General features: G+C 34.9%; 2 protein-coding genes across 2 annotated transcripts; one reads left to right on the top strand and one right to left on the bottom strand.

Moving 5' to 3' along the window:
• On the top strand, nucleotides 1-14,140 carry LOC135688790 (dnaJ homolog subfamily C member 17). The gene is made up of 10 exons (XM_065205805.2): nucleotides 1-129; nucleotides 1,735-1,804; nucleotides 2,694-2,752; nucleotides 3,955-4,042; nucleotides 4,602-4,678; nucleotides 4,831-4,950; nucleotides 7,104-7,181; nucleotides 7,899-7,979; nucleotides 8,556-8,699; nucleotides 10,011-14,140. Exons 1-10 carry the CDS (start codon nucleotides 58-60, stop codon nucleotides 10,131-10,133), a joined length of 912 nt encoding a protein of 303 aa, XP_065061877.2. The 5' UTR covers nucleotides 1-57; the 3' UTR covers nucleotides 10,134-14,140.
• On the bottom strand, nucleotides 14,017-20,293 carry LOC135691255 (uncharacterized). Its single transcript, XM_065209071.2, has 3 exons — nucleotides 20,120-20,293; nucleotides 15,147-15,475; nucleotides 14,017-14,329 (listed from the first exon to the last, which is right to left on the bottom strand). Exons 1-3 carry the CDS (start codon nucleotides 20,276-20,278, stop codon nucleotides 14,179-14,181), a joined length of 639 nt encoding a protein of 212 aa, XP_065065143.2. The 5' UTR covers nucleotides 20,279-20,293; the 3' UTR covers nucleotides 14,017-14,178.
• Nucleotides 20,294-21,545: the final 1,252 nt, after the last annotated feature.

The following is a 21,545-nucleotide window of genomic DNA, read 5'->3' as shown; positions in this document are numbered from 1 at the left end:
AAGTCTCGTTTGTAGTACTGTCGTTGAGATAGAGGTTAAGACTACCGCTTACAAAAAATGGCGGGCAAATCAAGCCAAAAAAATTACTACGAGATTCTTGGAGTAACCCGAGAAAGTAATGAAAAGGAGGTGAACTTTTATTTCTTTCGTCTTTAAACAATGATGATTATGTAGGGAGCTTAAAAGGATAATTCTTATGCTACACCGTTTTCTGTCCGAAGGAGCTCTAGGCCCATACTGGAAAGTATGAACCTGGTACACCATGTACGCCATAGATAATCCATTATCCGCCAAGTAGCGCCGGTACTCCACTCCATCCACCACTTTACGCAAACAGGGTCGCATTGACATTTTTAGGGCCTCAGGCCCAGGTATATACGAGGCATAAGCTTTGCCTCTTGGACTTTAAAAAATTAATCAATGAATCGAACAAATACATTTTTACTGTGTGTATGAAAAATTAGAATTTATTTGCTCAATATTTTATGCTTAGTGAGTATGCGTCCTTTATCATAAAAAACATCTCGATATTCCTACTACACAAGGCAGCACCATGGTTGCCGCAGAAGGATAAGAAAATTTTCGAATATGTGTGATTTCAGTTTACTGGAAAATGCACTCTTGCTCTAATACCGTACAGGGCTGCATAGCGAGAGGTGTAGCCCTGTACATAAACCCATTAAATGTACGCCAAATTACGTCAGTTGTTGCAACAAGAGTGTGCCAAACGCCAGTCTTAAAGCCAAAGTACGCTGGCGTTCCAAATTTGGGGATTGCTATGCACCACAGATCTGTGGCGCAACATACGTGGATTCCAGTCTGGGCTCTAGGCACACAGAACCAGGGTCCCAAGTGTGCCTGTCTGGATTTCATGGCAATTTTTGACGAGATCTTGGGAGTGCACAAGCTATTACCAGGAGTGCAAGAGTGCATTTGTGATGCACATTTGAGTGTGCATCAAATTATTCAGTGATTCTTGAGTGTGTGCATATTTTGTCTGGCACTTTTCCTGTTTATATTAATTATATATCTCAAGGAATTTCATGATTGAGAGATGAACTATGATTACTTAGCACTACCATCAGTGGTAGTTATCCAAATTCCTAAAGGTTTAGCAAGTAAAGAGACAATTTAAATAAAAAGGTCAAAACTCGAGCAGCCTAATAGTATCTCCAGGATGATCTAAAAGGCTACCAAGAGCGAGAGGAGGATATGGGACCAAATTGCCTAAGGGCCTCGATGTCTAGGGAAGGTAAATATAGTTAAATAATAGAAAGGAAACTATAGTAAAATGTGAGAATGAAACATTTGAAACAAAGTAATATTGTATCAACTGCAAGAAAATTGCTGCAAAGGATATTCTGAAGTGTATTTTGAACTTATCTAAAGAATGTGATGGCAAAAATTTCCATCTTTCCAAATTTTCATCAAAATGTCTTGAATAAGACTCAAATAAACACAGAAAAAATAATAATGGAAGAAAGACACAATTTTTTCAACTTTTGAGAAAAAATTGGGTGGGTGAAATTAGAAAATTTCCATCGCACACCAGACTATATATCACAGCACACTTAGTGTGCCACAGCAAATTGGTTAAAAACACTGGTATCCATTGTTAATTAAACTATTGTCTATATGGTTGTTTCTTGTAATTATTTTAGTAAAAAAAGTGATTAAAGATTGATGGTTTAACAGTTATCAGTTTTCTCAATCCACTCTCCAATTTTCTTTTAGATAATCAAAAGCTATAGAAAAAAAGCATTGCTCTGTCATCCTGACAAAAATCCTGATAATCCTAAAGCAGGTAATGGTTGTGGTCATCTTGTGCCCTTTTGAGGTCCATTTTGTTAACTTCGCCCAGAGTATCTTAATGATGACAAGAAGTCAATTAAATTTTGAAATAAAGAAAGATAAAGTTTTTCAAGTGATAATTGTATTTATCTATTTATCTTAGTACCCACATCAAGTTCTCAAGATAAACTTGCATCAGCATCATAGAAATTTGATGCCTATTACGCTCTCTTTTAGTTTTATAATTTCATTTCTCAACAAACTAAAATCATTTGATACTTTTAAAACTTAATATACAACATAAGGCAACATAAGTTATTGCAGGATAATAACTAAAACATAGATACATATATATGTTGTGGTGTGAATCATTTAAAAGAGAAAATCTCTCAAATAGTTTCCCAATTATTTGGGAAAAGAGCACCCAGGATTTTAAAGAAGGCATCAACTTAGAAATTAATGTCTCAAATCTTTTAAATCAACACGATGAGCAGCTGAGAGGATACTGATTGATGCAATTGATTGTTCCGTTATTTTGAACCAAAATAAATCAATATAAAGTAAATCAATATTTTTTTGCAAAATAGTATTTACAACCTAAAATTATTGCAACATTTTGTATCAACAAAATCATTTGCGTCACATGTTTTTAAGTATTAACTAAATATTGAGTGAGTAAATTTTATCTAAATTCCTTTCAGCAATTTTTTTTACAAATGCATTTTGAGAGGACTTAAATGCTTTATTTTTTATCATTATTTTAGCAGAAAGACTATGAATTGTACATCATAGTTGTTGGACAACACTTTATTATTCTTCAAGTATTAATAAGTAAATATGAAAAGATTTAGTTACTTTTTATTATGTTTCTAAATGGCTGAAAACATTTAATTTTTCCATAGCTGATTTATTCCATGAGCTATCAGAAGCTCTAAAAGTTCTTACAGACAAAAAAGCCAAGGTTTGTGAGAAGATCCATTTACGAATTGACTTTATTCTATGCTCTAATTTTCCAATCTATTTGTACCAATTTTAAGTATTTTCCATTTATTATCTCTTAAGTCAATCTGTAAATACTATCTTAGTTTATGTATTTTTTTTAATGCTGAAGAGCTATCTATGCAAAGTAGTGCTGGCATGATATACCTTATTACACGAAAATAACGCGGTACACCAAATAATGCAAAACTAATTGCAAACACAAGTTGATACGAATTGTGAAATTGGATTTCAAAATGTGTGGTAATTAATGCAAGTCAACCAAATCCAAATATTGAATGGTATTTAATTAACAAAAATTATCAATGTCAACAAAACTTTTTTTAACTAAAACACATTCAAATTAAGCACAGAAGAAAAACAAAAAAAAGTGACAAAAAAGCTTCAAGGTGGACTTGAGATTCCAATAAAGGTAGCAGTCATGTTGTTTGAGACTGAACAATTGTCAATTTTAGACGTTAAGTGAAAGAGGTCAAGTATCCTCTGACTAGAGAGTAATTTGGTGGCTTGAAAAGTACTAGGGATTGAGCAAGATGAAGATGATGTGATGAAGATGTGAAATTTCAGGGGGAAACAGTTGTAGGAAAAGTAGGAAAAGGTGTTTTATTTTTGATAGAACTTATGAAAAGGGCACTTTCCCATCCTTATGTTTTGGACGCTTTCTGTTTTCCTTATTTTCAGATATAGTAAAGTAAAGTAATGTATAGTGAAGATATAGCTGAAAAATCTGGTTATTTTCAGTAATTTTGAATTGGGATGAAATGAATGGATGCTTATTTATTGATAGACATTTGATAACGGATGAGAAATTTATTTGGTCATGAAATTAACAGGGTTTTAATTAACACAGAATTTTTCAATTTGCGTTAATTAATGGGCTGGGTTATTTTCGTGTAATAAGGTACTGTCTACTAAAGTGTGAAGTAGCAAACACCAGATTGTATATAGGTCAGGTAATGCCAAAGATTCGATAGAGTCAAGCTCTATACCAATTATCATGTATTGGATATTTAGGTATCAATACTGATGGTGCTTTCCATTATAAAATGAACACAATTTTTCAGGCTTGAATTCAAGTTAGGGTACTTATCAAGTTGCAGTTAGCCTATTCAGTTGAACATATCTTTGTTTTTATTGATAAGTTTCTGTACATTTTTCTAATAGGCAGCTTATGATGCTGTTCTAAAGGCAAAAGAGCTTGCTAGGTTGAGGACTCAGGCACTAGATGCTAAGAGGAAAAAATTTAAGCAAGGCAAGTTTTTTATAACAAAGTAAAATTGAGTCTTTTGCTAATACTGTATTTTTATACTATATTTTCATCTTTGTGCTGTGGCAGTATGAATGAATAAAAATGATATAGTGTATATTAATTGGTATTGCTTTTGTGTCAATAGTACATTTGTCTATACGAGATCACTGTTAGATCTTCTTTGCAAGTTTCTACAGCATACCAGCAGCAAAATGTAAATCAATTGAAGGAGACAAGACAACACCAACCAATCTTGAAAAGCAACTTACCAGTTTATAAACTGCATCATATCCAATTGCAGCAAGGGCCATTGGTATAAGGTTTCAGCTAAAAATTTTGCATTAATCCTTTGCTAAACACAAACAGTAATTTGAAATATTGAATAAGTACAATAGTATTAGATTTTCACCCTCTGACATACTTTTTATGACAGATAATCCATCCAAAACTTTTCAATTGAAATTTGGTTCTGGAAATATGGAAATTTGGTTCTGGAAATAATGATCTCTCAAAAACAAGGAAATTTCACTTATTGCATGATGATGAATCTCTTTTCATTAAGATCTTGAGGCAAGAGAGGCATCCGCCAGCCAAGAAAAAGAAGATGGTGCTAAGGCAAAACACGATTTGGAAGAAGAGGTATTACTTTAAGTTTCTTTCAATATTCCACTATACATAGCTCCAGGAAATTTACAGCCTAAGACCTCTACTTTATGATAAGATTTTTTGTTTACAGATAACCAATTCAACTTCCATCTATTCTACTTATTCTACATTTTTTTCCTTCAAAGATAAGACGGCTCAGAGAAGAAGGCTCAAAGCTGCTAAAGGAAGAGCAGGAACTTATAAGAACTCAACTTGCAAAGGAAAGGAAAGAAAAGATAGAAGAAAACAATACTCCCAAATTGAAGGTTTGCTAGTCTAGTTTATTTTACCATACTTGTGTATAAATGAATGTTTTTAAAAGTTACAGAGAGGATGGCCATAGTGCTAAATATTGTATGTACTGCAGAAATAGACATGCAGTTATTTATTCACACTACTTCATTCCAGTGGCGGCTCCGGCCTGGGATAAATAGGGGGAAGGACAAAAGGTGTGTCGTGGACCACGCCCTTGTGGACCACGCCCTTTCCCCTGATTGCAACATTTTCTTGTGGAGGATACGACTCTTGTCTCCCAAGAAATGTCATTTGAATGTGACGATCTAGATAACTTACAACCCCCCCCCCCCCCCGAAGTTTTCTCATCCGGTTTGCAAGAATCTCAAGGACCGACTTTCTGAAAAAGTGGGGGGACTAATCATATTTAAAAACTGTTGTTGCTAATTGAAAGATTTCTTCATCAGAGTTTGGAAAGTTTTCAAAAAACAGGAGAAGGATCAAAAAACCAAAGTTACTATTTATTGTTCATTTATGATAAAGACAAAGCATTGCTAAATTGCAAACCTTGAAAAAATGAAGTCATATAGAAAAGAATAGGCTTACTTATGATTTAGCTGAGACAATATTTTATAGCAGAGCCCCAGTAAATTTCTTACTCGTTTTAAAAAACATCAACAAATGCGTTCCATTAATTGAAATAGACCAGCTCTCTCAGAAGACATTGCCACATCCCTCATCAAATCAGGTCTTGAGGCCACATTCCCTCATCACAGGAAGCAACGTTGGGCTGCGGTGCATCGGCACAAGTTGCTTCACCTAACCCAAGCAGCTTAAAGTTATGGATTAAAAGTTCCACTTTCCCCACCAGGGAGCCGATTTACCAGTCCTACCTTAGATACCTAAGATATGAGTGGGGAAGAGAAAACACGATTGAATAAGGAGCCTTGTCTTTCCTAAACGAAAAATAGAAAGAACTTTGAACTGAATCCCGTAATGTAAATAGGCCCCAGTCTAAAACAATTTAATCAACAAGAGTTTGAAAAAACACGCTACACTCGATCCCAAAGGGGAGGGAGGAACGGGAGAGGAGAACAGCATGGAAACAGCATAAGAAATAAGCACGATAATCCCGATCCGAAGCAATTAAATTCCCCCATCAGAGTCAAGGGACCCCCACTTTCGTGCAGAAGCCCAAACTACAGAATTCCTTCTTCTCTATTATTCCCAATGGCATCAAAGAAGCACATAAGGACTTAAATACCAAATTGAAGCATGAGCATTGACACCCAAACGAGAATAATACAAATCAGCTGAAATAAGAACCCCTAGCGAAATCAAGCTCTATAACGTCACTCGTGAAATTAACTCTGATAAAATTTCATTTGATCTGCATCACAAAAAGACCCTCTCCTGGCTTTTAACAAAGAATGGACTTAAATTTTCTTCTTAGATTTTCTTTGTTAGTATACAGGACAAGTCAATTACTAAGAAAAACTGGGCTAGTTGAAACCAAGAGGGTTTTATGGTTACTGTCTGCTGAAAACACGCTTTCATTATTTTTGCTAAACTGAAATGAGGCTCAAAAGACTAAACAAACCACAGATATCTTTAGGACTCCATAGTTAAGCCCGAAAGGAAATAACATCCCAAAGGTCCTTAAAATTCTTGAACATATTAGCTCCAACCCTGGGATGGAAATTTTGAAATGTCAGACTTCCTCAATCTATTGTAATGCTTTAATATACTTAATATAATTATGTATGATAATATGTTTATACAAGGTGACCTTATCAGTACAAGAAAGTACTGTTATCAACAAGGGCCCTGTTAAAATTTAAAATGTCATAAAGACATAAAAAGTAATCCTAATACAGCCGGTTGAAGTACGTTTATATAAAGAAAACTAAAATATTCTATTTACATAAATAAATATCATCTAAATCATAGAATGTTTAATGTTTTGTGTAAGAATTGACAGTATATTCTGGCATATAAACACCTGATGTTATAGGGAAGTTGTAGACTAATAGATGTGTTTTAGGACACTTTTTATTGCATTTGTGTATTTAAATTTATAATTTTCAATGTAGAGATAAGTATGAGGTAGTTGCGGGCTTGAACCGTTCTTTTACATTTTTGAGTAGTTTGAGTAGTGTAAAACTGAATTTACAATTATTCAAAGGTAAAATGGAAGGTCTACAAAGGAGATCATGATAACGGTGGATACAATGAAGTAGTTCTTCGCGATCTTTTCGAAAAGGTATTATTTTTAAATGACATTTTCTAACAAAAGCTTATGCACTGATAGATACAATAACAGGAAATAGTGCCAAATATTTATGAGCAATTATCAAATCCATCGCTAGTTTTTGTGCTCAGAGGGGGGGGGGGGGGGGTTTCCAAGCCCCGGTTGCAGACAAGTTAGGTAAGCCCTCATTTGCCGACCAGTTGGGAAATTTGCAGAATAAGCACTCCTAGATTGTGAAACTCTTCATTTTCGCAATTTTTTCAAGGATAATTTCGCACCCCAAATGCCCTCTTATAGCAACGGGACTTACAGTTGCAATTATTTTTTTAAGTTTCGTGAGAATTATTGAATACCATACTGCAAAATGATATCAGTAGTCCAAAAATTGTAACGCACGAATTATTGTTAAGAAGTTTAGATATTTAGTAATGTGAACAATTTTTTGGCGGTACAGAACTTGAAAGTGGCTTTGAAAAAAGCAAATATTTCACAATACACTAGAAACTTTTTAGTCTGACACTCCTCAGATAAAAAGACGACCAGGCCCTGCCAATTATATGAAGCATGTCGTCATTATAGAATATTGCACAATCTGGGTTATCTAAAAGGTGTTTTTCGATGACAGAGTCATAAGTTTTTACTGTGTTTGTAAACCTACAAGATGAGTAGTATGTTGTAAAATGTATGTTTTTTTCAAAGCAATTAGTAATGTTCGAATCTTTGTTATAGTATGGCAATGTAATCGATGTTCTAATTTCGGCAAAGAAAAATGGACTGGGCATAATTGAATTTCAAAAATCTTCGCAAGCGGTAAGAAAAGAAACTGATTATATTAGAAAACCGGATTCTCTAATTAAAAATTCTTCAAATAAAAGATTCTCTTTACCTAATTGATTCTTTATTACACTATTTTTAAAAATGGATGTAATATATCTTACTTGAAATTTTTCAGATGAGGAATTAAGCAAAAAACATAATTATTTTTTCCGAAAATGTCTTTCTCCGATAGGATCCAGGATACCTTGTGGTGCTTTGCTAACCCAGCTCTTCCCCCTAAAAGAATCTAAATTGTTTATTTTAAAACAATTTCGTGTTACAAAGAAATAAATTAATTGAAAATTTTATGTAATATTTTTGCTCTTTAATTCCCAAAACACAAGAAATATACCCCGTAGTGAAATAACCTTGGACCGATACACCTTTTAAATAAGAAACAAAACTGACTTATGAAAAAGTAGGTTCTTATTTGTGGAAATGTATGCCTTTTACTGTAATACAGGCTGAAATTCTATGTAAACACCACTTTTATAGTCTGAGCAATAACCATCACTGTAGGATTAATAATTTGTCTGAATGTGCACTAAACCTGTCCATCATTTCGCACAGCTTATTGCTATGGAGTTTGAGCATGGTTTTACGGAAAATCCTTTGAAAATATCCTGGCTTCAAGGCGAAAAGACAGCGAATAAAGAAAAACAAAGCAATGCAGAAATAGGAGCCCGTGTTAAGCAGACAACCACTACATTCAAGGTATTGAGTTAGTTTATATAGAATCGACTCTGCGAAAAGTAACAGTCACATAAAATTTAGACCCATATATGCAAGACTGTTTAATTTAGCGGTCAGATTCTGGTTACATTTAAGCAAAATTGACCCGAATATATCCAGAATATAGCCCTGTTTATATGCCAGTGTCCAGTGACAACTTTTTTGCAACTATGAAAATTAAATTACATGTTAACCTTAAGGTCGCAAGTTTAATAAAAGAAGACAATTTTGTCATTTTGAGAATGCATCGGTACTTTATCTAAATCTAGGGATCTTAGAGAGTAAGGAAAAGCGTTTTCTTTTTAGGTTGTTTGAAACCCATTAGCATGAGTGACTAGCAATATATTTTTTTATTTTGTTTGATATAAAGAAAATGTCTTCAAGTTTCTAGTCTAGAACAAGGCCCCATTGACACTACTCCATTTTTTGAGAAATCTTATCAAGCTTTTTTGCCATGTGTTTACCTTCCCCCGATATGGATCGGTTAGATTTAAAATTGTACTTTATAAAAAGATTGAAGTAAAAACTGTTTAAATGTTGCTTTTATTTTTCATTTAAAAGCTGGATACTAGTTAAAAGTGGAACCAAAAGGTTTTTCAAAAACCTTTTGACTTGCCAAAAACAATGGTACATTTTCTAGAAAAACAATTGCTTGAATAATTGATCTTAAAGTAGCAGAGTTTCTTGATTCTAGCTATGTCGGAATATCTTACGAAGAGATGTGTTTAGAGGAACACGATTATACAATGTTTTTAAAAAGATGGCATAAAAATTGCACATAGTACATTAGAATTCTGTATTAGTGTCGTTAGATTCTTGACTGTAGCTAGGAACAAGATGAAAACAGAAAGAAGACTAGAAAGACGTTTGCTATATGAAAAAGTGGAAATTCAATCAAGAAGGAAAATGAAACACTCGAAATTTCACAATGAAACACTCGGTAGCTACTTTGGTAACACACAATTTGTGTGATTTTTAACTCCAAATGAAAGGAACTGGCTTCTAATTCTTGATTGTTTGCAATGATAGAAATATTCGAAAAATGAAAAGTTCCTTAGGGGTTTTGGTCTTTAGTACTAACGGTTCTTTAATTTTTTCTCTGCCTTCTACATGTAGGTAGGTTCCTTATAAAGTGGTTCCTTATAAAAAAAGCGTGACAACATTTGACCTTGCAGTATACCATAAAGCAGCGTTTAAACGGAAAGAATTGAATGCTATTCAACTAGCAAACCGAGAATTTTCTAATAAAGTGCTTTTCGTCATGTGACTTTTTTTATAATTCGTATTTCTTAGGCTTTTACACGACCTATCAACAATCCTGAAGAAACTGGTGTGGAAGATTTCGAAAGTATGGTTTTGATGAGGATGAAAATGGCCCAAAAGAATAAAGATGAAGCGAAGAATACTGCGCCTTAATTGACCCAGCACACCTGGCTGGGAAAGGTATCCAGCAATAATTGGGAAGAGCTTGACGCGAAGGAGAACACAACGTTCTTAAAAAGAAGAAGCGGAGAGACGTGCGGCTAGCATTCCCGGAAAAAGGCTTGCCAAGGCCTCTTATTAGAAAAAAATGACCCTCTAACCCCCAAGTAGCACGGCAGGATTAGCTTTGGAAGGACAAGAAATATCCTAGTCTCTATCTCAAGATGAAATGGTGCGCCATGGCAGGGGTTCTTGTTGTGAGAAATAATTATTTCCATGCAATTGTTGTCAAAACATTCAAACTCGTGCTCCTGTGACAATCACTACGAAAGGAAATCCTCTACCCCGATTTCTATTTCAATGCAGACAACTAAAGAACACCTGTTGAGGCGTAGCCTTTCAAGAGCTTATTCTAAGAAATTTCTTTAGCTCCACAAATCATCATAATATAATACGTCTTGGCGCTATTCACCCTTTAAAGCCATGTTTCTATCAGAGCAAATGCAGACCAATCCAGTCAATATTTTTATTGTAGTAGAACAGCTTGTTACTGGTGTTGGTAGGGCCACCAAGAGGTATCAGAGACTGCAGTGCAAAACCAAAAGTGGTTACGACCAAAGTGAACAGAATATTTTTGCAACCACACCCTTTAAATCAGCTTGAAATATATTTAAGAATGTTTCTAACTTTCTTGTAATTGTTTAAAAAGTTTTACTATTTTGGGCGTATTTTGTTACGTTTAGTCTGGGTACCCTGGGTAAGTCTGGGTAAATCTGTTAGAACATGAATCATGCAAATTGTTCAAACCATGCAAATTGTTATGTCAGCACTGAAATGTGTACACTGGGTTAATTTGACACGCTGATGACGATGCCGAACAGACATAAGTTGAAAAATGGTCCCAAATGTTATTTTTTGACTGGGGTACTTGAGACAAGTCCTCGAATTTAGACAAATACCCCCATCTGCGATTACTGATTTTGAAAAAAATATCATAATTTTATTATGACTTAAATTTTATTATTACTTATGTGAATTATCGTGCAGTGGAATATTTCAAGAGGAAATTAGATAAAATTACTCTTTGATGATTTAATTAGCATATGGTACTGGTGCCCATGCCTCTATTTTGGCGTTCTTCTTTGAATAATTACTCTCTTTTATTTGAATATGAAATGTAGCTTTCTCTTCTCTTTCAACAAACTGGAATGACTGACAAACATAAATAAAAATAACTGACAATTTTACCCCCTTCGTCCTTAAATTGGGGTTTTACCTTGCACTTATCTTACCTTCATAGTCTGGGCTCTTAGCACAGTATTTGATTTGTTCAAATTGTGATACCAGCCTGAAAATGGGTACACTGGGGTAATTTGACACGCTGATAATAAGGCTGTACCATGGGCGGATCCAGAGCAAATTTGAAGGAGGGGCAGTTGGGGCGCTGAAAAAACTTGTTTACCTGATTCTCATTTTTCAAAAGTGGCGCACAATTTCCAAAAAGGGGCGCCAGAGCTGCTTCAACTCGGTGAGGGAGGACCAATTGCCACTGGTTATATTCTTGCATTTGCTATTTTCAGTAACCTTGATACAGTCATCTAACAACTTTTATGGGACTTTCTGTGGCCATGTATTTTTTATGGAATTTTTGCTGCGCTTCTGTCTCAGCATGTGCTGTGCAATACTTTTGGTCACTAAGTGCATATGTGTATAAATATGGTTGTATGCGTTCCACTCGATCCACTACATAGTGTACTCAATTTTTCGTACACGAACAAGATTCTGACATGCCTAAATACTTAAGTAATAGACACCAGAATTATAGATTTCCCTTTTCTTAGACGAAGCCCCATACGAGGGGCAAACCACTGTTTAAAATCACGTACGCTCTAAAAAATAATCACACTTTAATCACAAATTTTTCATCTCCGTAATAGAAAAATGAAATAATTAGAATGTCGCTTCCAAATTTTTTAAGAGCACGTTTGGAAATGGAAATCTGCAAAACACGTTCAAGAACATGAACAAGACAACAGCAAAACTTTTTCAGACCCTCCGTCCTCTACGAAAATAAAGGCCTCGTTCTCATATCGGGGTCACTGACAGGAATAAAAAATCAGACCAATTGAATCAGATACAACTTTGTCTAAAGATTCCGTCAAAAACATTTGTTTTTTCAAACTGATTCTTTTGGTTTCTGAAATTAATGGAGAACATCTTAAGGAAAAATATTTTACATAAAGTACAACAATTTTCAGCGTAAAAATTTCGCAGAATAAATACTATTTTATTGCAAATCTGCACGTTTCTCAGTGACTAACTTTCTTAGCATTGGGGGGCAGTTGCCCCCCTTTCCCCCCATCACTACGCCACTAGTCCCAACTGGTGGTCCTATTAGCTTGCAAGAACAACCGATTTAAAAAATGTTGCAGACACCGATGTTTAAAGATTGTAGTCTGTCTTCAGTCAATATACATTGCTTTCTTGATGACGTCATACTCAGAATTAACATGCGGTCAGATTTTACATGCGGTTGTATGTATCGCTTCTGATTGTCACATTCACATTGCTACCATCAATAAAGGGGTTGTTATGAACCCGCCTTAATTTCATGTAGCATGCTATAAACATCTTTGCCAAACCATCACGACAGTTTTCCATTTGATTTATGAAATACTGTAGTTTAATTTGAAATATGACTCGATTTAGGGTCATGTTTTGTATCTCAACCTATCTTGGCCGGCTCAAACGTATTGTATTTGCACAGAAACCTATTTGAGGGCACTTTTGAATCTGTGATTAATTTTAAGGTAACACTGAACGTTTTCTGGATAAAAAATCCATTTTTCGATATCTTTACAGTCTAATAACTTTCAAGGCACACAATGCTACCATGTTTGAAACTTACAGAGGTTTCGAGAAAAATGCGAACAAATTGTTGTGGTTATTTTCAAGTACCCATATATTTAGGAGATCAGAAAAGTTATAGTGAATGGTGATCTGCTGGGACCCAAACGATTACTGGAAACGATAAGAAACGATTACTGGAGAGTCAGGAAAAATTAAGAAACTTCAGTACTCGAAGCAAACAAATTAAGAAACTATTCAATCGTGATAAACCTGAGAACAACGAAATTCTGAGAACAACTGGAGTACTCAACATCGACCTTTGTTTTTATAAAAAATGAGTGTCGTTTGTTAGGCATAATCCAGGGGACCAGAAATTTAGTTCGTTTTACCGGCAAGTTCGTTTCATCAAGGGTTCGTTATATGGAGTTCCAATGTACAACTACGGGAGGGTAGAAAAATTATTTACCAATTTTTGACAGGGTTTAGTCTCAAGAGGAGGAGGAGTTTGGAAAATCTGAGACACGATATGGTAGCTTTTGAAGATGGTACACTCATTCAAACAATAAATATGCCTGGAAAGTACCATTTTACAATATTTGCCAATATTTTTGAAATGGTTAGAATAATCAAATTCTTGTGCATCGAAAGATGTATAGTTTAATCCAACTCCGTCAATAGTTTGGCTTTTAGAGAGAGGAAACCAAATATCGCGTCCATCAAGGAGCTTGCTAGAGTGGCCATTCATTTATTTTTATAGATCTTTTTTCTTACAGTATGACTACAACAGAACTTTACTTTTTCAACCAATCTTACTTTTCCTAAGATATATATTTTTCCTGTTGATCTTTCCACTTTCTGGCTCAACAGAAAATGAGCTATCACACAGATTGTCCAATGATAATATATTTCATGAAATTTTAATGATCAATGTATGGCAAAAAGTGCACATAGGGTAGTCAAACACAATCATTTTCCCAAAATGTTTTTCATGGTAAAATTAAGAACAATTCATAGAAAAGGTCACATCTATAACTTGTTTATTTCATAAAGGATGATGTAAGTCTTGGAACATTCGCAAAGACAGGACTGCTTTGGGATACAGGATAATCAAATATACCTTGTCCAGAACATTTATCAACAGCAATTTCCAAGCACTTTGTAAAAAAATGTTTTTTCTTTGACAAACTCTTCACTTGTGTCTACCAAGAATGTCTATGTAGTCAAGATCACTTTCATCATGGCATGCTGCATTGATTTTAGTGCCATCAAGCTTTTTATAAATTTCTTCTTTTACTGTAGATGCCACCATACGTTGCCTGACAGTACACTCAATTGGGATCCTTAAATAAATAATATGAAGAAAGTGAAACAAGATACATAAAAACCTTTGGAAAGTATTACAATTAAAAATTCATTGACAGTAGGCATGCCATAATAAAATGTCACTCAGGAGTAGAAAATAGGAGTAAAAAATGAACAAAATAGACAAAAAACAGCTTAATCAATGTCCTGTATTTGGAACATTAAATACATATTTGAACAAGTTGCGCTTCACTGAAGGAAAGGACTACATTAAATTTACGAGTTTTTAGCAATGAATAATTTTTTTCATTTTTTGTTGATGATTCCAGAAAAGTTGTTAACCATCCTCCAGACAAAAACATCCCAGAAGGCAAACCCTCACCATAAAACAATAGAAAGTGGGCGTGGCTTGGAGGTGTCATTGGAGCTTCTCTTGTTTTTCGTGGACCTTCCTATAGTCATTGGCAGTGCGACCGCAATGTTTTCCTGATATTGTTTTGTTGCATTCACTCCATGTTTTCTTTAAAGTACTGTAAAGCGACTGAAACAATGCAGAACATGGCAATTCGGATGATGCAGCAGCGTGGGCAAGCAAGAATGTCATTTACTCACCTTTCGAGTTGTTGAATGGAATAGAACACATAGGATTCTTGAAAAAGTCTAATTTGGCAAAATCTGACCGCTTAAGAGCAGCGTAAGGGTGCTTCTCCTTTTTAAAAGTCTTCTTCTTATACCGTAAAAGCTCTATCAAGCCCCTGGGAGCTTATTTGTTTTTCCAACTTTTCGCAACTTGTTTAGGGGCATATTAGAGAGAGGGGGCTTATTAAAAATTTGAAACAAAAAATGTTTACCTACCATGCAAGGTAAGCCAACACAGTAAGGTCACTTAATGACTTTAACTTCACTACAGCATATTGTGGTGTCTGGTCTTTCAAAAACAAGTATCGGATATAGGCCATGTTATTGGGTTCAGGTTTTCCATTATGACTTTTTTGCTTGAAACCTCCTGCAATAGCTTCTGCTAATTTTGCATCAACCTCTTCTGGGTAGATTTCCTTTACAACCTGAACTTCCTTTTCATCAACCACACCAAAAATCAATATAGCCATTGTTGTTTTCTCAGGTTGAAACTTGGTCTTATATATTTCAATTGCTTCCTTTGAGACGGAAATCCCTGACATAGCCTAAAAAAGAAAAAAGATAATATGACCACACATGTTACATTGCCTGAAGAATGTCACTGCTTAGTTAGATGTCTAATTCAGGTCATGCTGCGTACTGCAGAGTGAGGCAAATTTGTTTACTTCCACCATTTTAAATAGAGGCAAAAAGTGAGCTGCAATAGGGTTCAGTATGGAAAATTGCTTGTTTTAATGAATGATTTTCTCGTGGCTCACAACAATTTCAGTGCCTTTTCTGATGCAGGTAGTTAGAGGAGATATAAATCAACAACACATAACAATTTTTTGGGGTTTTTAAACAGAATTTCAAAAAATATGGCTCTTTTAGTTTACGCAGTTATATGGGGAATATAGCAGTGGCCTGTCGTGTTTTTATGAGTTGAAAAAGTATGTGCTTGCAATTCTTATCTTATATCAATTAGAAAGAACTTGTTGAGTCTAATTATCTAATAATATAGACCATTTTAAACATATAATTCATGAATTTTTCTGTCTGTCGTTTAGAGCCTAGTGTAGCATGAGTAGAAAAGTACTAATTTTTTCATATTTAAATTGTCAAATTGAATTTGTAGAAATCAAATTTGATATGAATTAAACTTCTTTCCCCTTGGTAAGGCCAAATTAGTAATCTTTATCATGAATATGTACCCCAAAGGTATTTTATAGCCCTAAAGATACAGGGAGGGACACATTGTCCTGAAGAATAATTACAAGCAACGAGTGTGGTTTTGAAATTGTCTAAAAATATCAATAATTATATCGAATTAAAAATTGGTTACTATGATTAAATTCTGTTATTAATATCCAAGCATTGAATTATGACCTATTTTCGGCTTTTTCTAGAGTTAGGCCTATATATTTCATAGCAGTTTCTGTAAACCAAGAAAGAAAAAGTAACTAAATCACATCTTTGTACAAACGTGTTAAGAAAGTAATGCATTGAGTGGCTAAAAACTGTTGCTGGATCCGTTTTAGAACAGATCAACCATCTTCGACAATGATTTTCTGGAATTTAGATGAGACAGAAAACACCACAGCAAGCACGGCAACTGTAAATGCTTGGAATTTGCGAATGACGGCCTATTTTTCCAATATTAACATCAATTCATAAATTCGATTGCAATATAAGGCCACTCACTAAATTTCACATCCATACTCGAAAGAGAAGTAAACAAAATCAATCCTTACTTTTACCAAATATATAATGGCTCAGTATGGAGCAAGTTCCTTTTTGCCACTATTCAAAATGGCAGAAGTAAACAAATTTGCATCACAGCGTACCTGTGAGTTAGACATCTAGCGCCTTCGGCGCTTCTATATCATTGAGTACAAGCCACTCATGTGGTACAAGCTCCTTCGTTAGCGGATTGTCGAAAGAAGAATATAATTGTTATTAGGACAAGATAAGTTTGATAGGAGGTGTATAACCATACTCTATGAAGAAAAGAGACTTCTGCAATTTCTGGTTGGATCTAAAGAAATTGGTACCAAGAACAACTACGACAAAATTGTATTGGTTGATTCCCCCCAGAAACTGAATGAAACCCCACTTAGGCCATGGGCTGTTTGTGAACCACAAGGGAAGATTTCCGCCTGTCATTGCAACTGTGTGGCAGGTCTTGGTGAGTGGTGCAGACACGTTTCAGCGTTGCTTTTTGCCGTTGAAGCAGCAGTACGGATGCGTGAAAACAAAACTGTTACCTAGGAAAAGGCATATTGGCTTGTGCCAGGTACTACCAAAAAGGGGTTGTATGGACAAGTCAGCGAAATTGACTTTTCTTTCCCAAACTTTAAGAAGAAGCAGCCAGATGAAGAAATTTGTGGAGGGGAAGCAAAAACCTACAATAGTAAGAAAACCACAGGAGTACCAAAGCCATCAGATTCTGAAATAGACACTTTTTGAGAAACACAGGCCAGGAATAATGTCCATCACAGAACCATTTTGTAAAGAATTTATACAAAAGGCTTTAAATGGAGAGTTTTCTACATCGTTGTCTGAGATTACTGAAGAATCAATGTTTGAGACTGGATCTGATGTGCTTCTTTAATACTGTAAAGGATATAAACTACCCTAAGGAACCAGTTTTATAATGACCAAAATCGCTGATATAGAGCTAATAATAAGTAATATTATGTTTGACTGACATGAAAATTACCACAAGCAATTAGTGCCTGACAGGCCAATTACCCCCAATTTTTGAAGTTTGACCCCCTGTTTCTCAGAAACGCCCCCTAAAACACTTAATCAACATTCAAATTCGTAATATACGCCCAAAACTACATAGAAAAAGTTGGTGTGGTAAATTCTGCGCTCGGGTGACAATAGCACCCATCCAGCCTCTGGATTATATCACTAACTTAGCCTGGTAAACATGAGATCTGAATTTCATTTTAAGCAGTAGCCTTTTAACACAAGGTAGGTATAAATTGAAAAACAAGTGGCCCCCAAAAAATTCTATACCTTTTTCTGCCCCAGCACTTACAATAATTAAGAACTCCTGTTGTAGAGTTTGGTTTAAAACCATTGAATACACCATTCAGGGGTGGAAAGTTTTTTCTAGCTGGAGCTGCAGTTAAGAACAAATATTTTCTGTGCCACAAACAAGCCACACAGACCTCTGGCTTGAGCCTATTGAACATTTGATTGATGTAGATAGTAGTCCTTTCCATTGAATTTTACAAATTATTAACACCTCCATTTTTAACCCTAGCACAAGAAGATTACATAATACAAAAGAGTAGTCTCAAATAAAATGTTTAAACTAGTTGATTTGATGAAGTATAGCTACTTCAATTGTCCTCTGTCATTGCTCAGCGGCCGGCATATCTTTTTGAAAATCGAGAACTTGGCTAATTATTAATTCTTTGGTAGTATGACATGACAGTTAATCCTCAGGACAAATAATTAGAAGGATTAAAGGACCTCTCCAGTCAAAAATTGCAATTGCATTTTATTGGCTAATCTAACCTGCTGATCACAAATTTGTTACTTGTTTTTCAATATCTTTCATTGTTTGTGAGTTACTAGGTCTTGCATTTTGATAATTGGATACTGCGCAAGAAATTTTTAGCTTGGTGATACTGTGACACCACTTTGATGTCACAATGTATTTCTGACATTCTTATCTCCAAGCGAATCAAATAATGGTAGTTCACAAAATGAATATGCAAGTGGTGGTACTCTCAGTTCTGTTGCACCAACTCTAAGTTAGAGTTTTTCAGACACCGATTTTAAGCCTTTATTTGCTTACCATTTCCGAAAAATAACTTATATTAACTACAGAAAATTCGATCTAGACAAAATTTCGTACAAATATTTTAACAAAAAATTTCTTTGATTAAATTCAAAATGAAACGAAATCTGGTCAAAACAAATTTTTTTGGATTTAAAATTTTCAAGAAACTGCATTAAAAAAACTATTATTTGAGGTCAATAATCAATTTATTTGTCATTTTAATCTATTCAATGTCAATTACATAATTCTCCTCATTTACACCATAATTATATTTATCATAGTTGCATCATCATCATTGTTGGTTCTTGAACTAACTGCATTTTCATCATTGTCTAATAAAAATAATGTTAAATCAATGGCATAGGGAAGTGGAGGCAAGAGGGTGTGGAAGCTTCCTCAAGAGCAAAAAATTTCTTTGAAAAAGGGCATTTTCCGACATTAAAAAGAGTGTGAACCCTAATTTTCCCATGCTCAACTCGCCTTTGCCCCCTAATCTTACCACCCTGGCTACACTACTGATCAAACCGCCTTTTTTGTTGGTTTCAAAAAATTCCACCTCTATCTTTTTATACCCAACTGTGTTATTTCTTTAATTCGTTCAAGATATTTGCAATTTCAACCCCAATTTCGAACTCTACAGGGAGCAAAATTTCTAGCCCAACATTTCCTGTTGGAGTCTTATGTTTTCTGTAACTTGTACTTATATGCACAATTATACTTTTAAATATGCTCTGTTAATAAACTTTTTCACCATCTAGATATAGAGTAGAGACTCTTTGAATGCTAAAATCATCTCTTTTTCATCATATTATTACAACATCAGTTTCTAAATTCCGTCTAGGCTTGCTTGCTGGCATTGCAAGAGAGACGTATAGCGGAAGTGCTGTCGCTCACTGCTACAATCGCCTTATTTGGTAACCGTTAATAACCACTGAAAAAATACGGAAATGGCCCTACCAATATGAGAGAATCATGAGATCTGATCGGGAAGAAAGCAGTGTTGAAACATCCCCGCAGTTGACACAAACTACAAAAATACCCAGCGAGCCTTGACTTTCCGCTAATACAAACTTCCGCTGCGCAAGATTCCTTGCAGATTTCAAATTTCACGAAAGAAAGTTCAATGAAGCGTCGCCAGCGCCACGCGCTCTAAAACTACCCAATTTAACAAACCGCCAGTGGCCAAAATGTTTTGATGGCTGAATTTAGTCTCCGTATAAAGAAGAACCCTTCAAGCATTCTGCAGAAGCTTCGTTAAACTAGCCTGAAACTAAAACCCTGGAAGCAGTAGGCTTTGCCCTTAATTTGGCCTAGCCCTAACCCGCTGTACGTTTGAAATTCAAACAAATTCAATTAAAATATTATACTTTGTTCAAAAATAAACCCTAGAAATTGAAAAACGATTGCTTACCATTTTGGAATTGTTTTTCTTTGGGTTTTTCACAACTGCTTTGCAAACGTCTGACCTTGGCACCAACTCACGAAGAGAATAATGATAACGCGTTTGCACTTGCACAGCGTCTTTTCTAGTTGCAGGGCGTGTCGAATGCTCCAACGCAGTAGCAAGCATGTAAATACAGCTAGATTTACACTTGGACCGTTATACCAAATATGGCAGGCATTTTTTACTCATGGTATTACCACAGAATAAGAGTAATTTATTTTTTTCGGTGGTATTACATCAACGCTCGCAGAATTAAAAAACAAAATTTCTATAACTCAAATTGTTTTTTCGAAACACTGTTTATTGCCAAAAATGGACAGCTTCAATTCAGGGTAACTCTTCGTCATTCTTATTTATATAAGCATGTCCGTTAGAGTTCTTTGTTTGTCTAAATCTATGAATCATATATGTATGACTCATAATTTCTTTATAATTCGATTTACTTATTTTTCTATAATTTTTCATTGTAAGAGAGGTGCCCCCATGACTTCAGGGGTCAATAGATGATACCTCAATTGAAAAAGCAATTCATTCTCTCCAACAAACATGTCAATAAAAGTAACAATAATAGCAAAATCTTATAAGGTAGAAGAAGCATTAACTCCATTGTGTTTGTCAAACAGAGCTGGTAGCTTTAGGAAATTTCCTAGATAGTTAGATTACCAAGCCTTTTCATCTGTAAAATATCAGTTCAATTATGGAGCTGTAGTCAGGTTTTTCGGCAATTTCAGTTTCAATGGCCGTTGAAGCCATAGAAGCGAAGCAAATGGTAAAGCGAAGGTATTTCTTTATGAATTCAAGCTTACTGGACGAAATTTCAGCTGATGCAACACTAGCAGGCAAAGTTAGAAACATTACTTGAATAATGAAAATATTTTTGGTGCAGCATGTCTGTTTTGATCAAAATTAGCACTTAAACGTTTTTAACTTCCTAATATATTTTCAACTGTATATAAATTATATACAGTTGAAAAGATTAATTGCATATTTTATTGCCAAGATGTATGAATTATGGCGATAGTATACCAGTAATTTTCAAACTATATTTAAATGACTTAAGAAGTAATAGCCGCCATCGCAATTTCAGCAACCAAAATAGCCGCAATTTTCGCAACCATCGTCTCAACAATTTTCCCCCGACCCCTTAGTAGAGTCAGCCTCAGGCGTGCCTTGCCTTTTATCGTAAATCCTCCCTGCGACCCTGCCTAAGACTGTAAATTACAGTATGACTATAGTATAAAGAATCGAGCAAACAACTGAGTTTTCTTATTATCAGGAATCTAGGCGGTCAGCAGAGCCAAAGAAAATGCCCTAAAATTTTAAATCAAATTGAAAATTTTGAAATTTGAAATTATGGCAGCTTATCATCATGAATTATGAAATAATGTCACCC

The sequence above is a fragment of the Rhopilema esculentum genome, chromosome 10 (genome assembly GCF_057945365.1).
Source record: "Rhopilema esculentum isolate cy_ngs chromosome 10, ASM5794536v1, whole genome shotgun sequence".
NCBI lineage: Eukaryota > Metazoa > Cnidaria > Scyphozoa > Rhizostomeae > Rhizostomatidae > Rhopilema > Rhopilema esculentum.
Note: the sequence above shows the minus strand (reverse complement) of the source record. Positions and strands in the feature narration are given on the sequence as shown.

Coding starts and splice junctions, on each gene's coding strand:
- LOC135688790 (XM_065205805.2), top strand. CDS start 58: ATGGCGGGCAAATCAAGCCAAAAAAATTACTACGAGATTCTTGGAGTA. Junction 4,679..4,830: donor AACACGATTTGGAAGAAGAG/GTATTACTTTAA, acceptor TTTCCTTCAAAG/ATAAGACGGCTCAGAGAAGA. Junction 4,951..7,103: donor ACAATACTCCCAAATTGAAG/GTTTGCTAGTCT, acceptor AATTATTCAAAG/GTAAAATGGAAGGTCTACAA.
- LOC135691255 (XM_065209071.2), bottom strand. CDS start 20,278: ATGCTTGCTACTGCGTTGGAGCATTCGACACGCCCTGCAACTAGAAAA. Junction 15,476..20,119: donor AGAAAAACAATTCCAAAATG/GTAAGCAATCGT, acceptor TTTCTTTTTTAG/GCTATGTCAGGGATTTCCGT. Junction 14,330..15,146: donor GTGTTGGCTTACCTTGCATG/GTAGGTAAACAT, acceptor TATTTATTTAAG/GATCCCAATTGAGTGTACTG.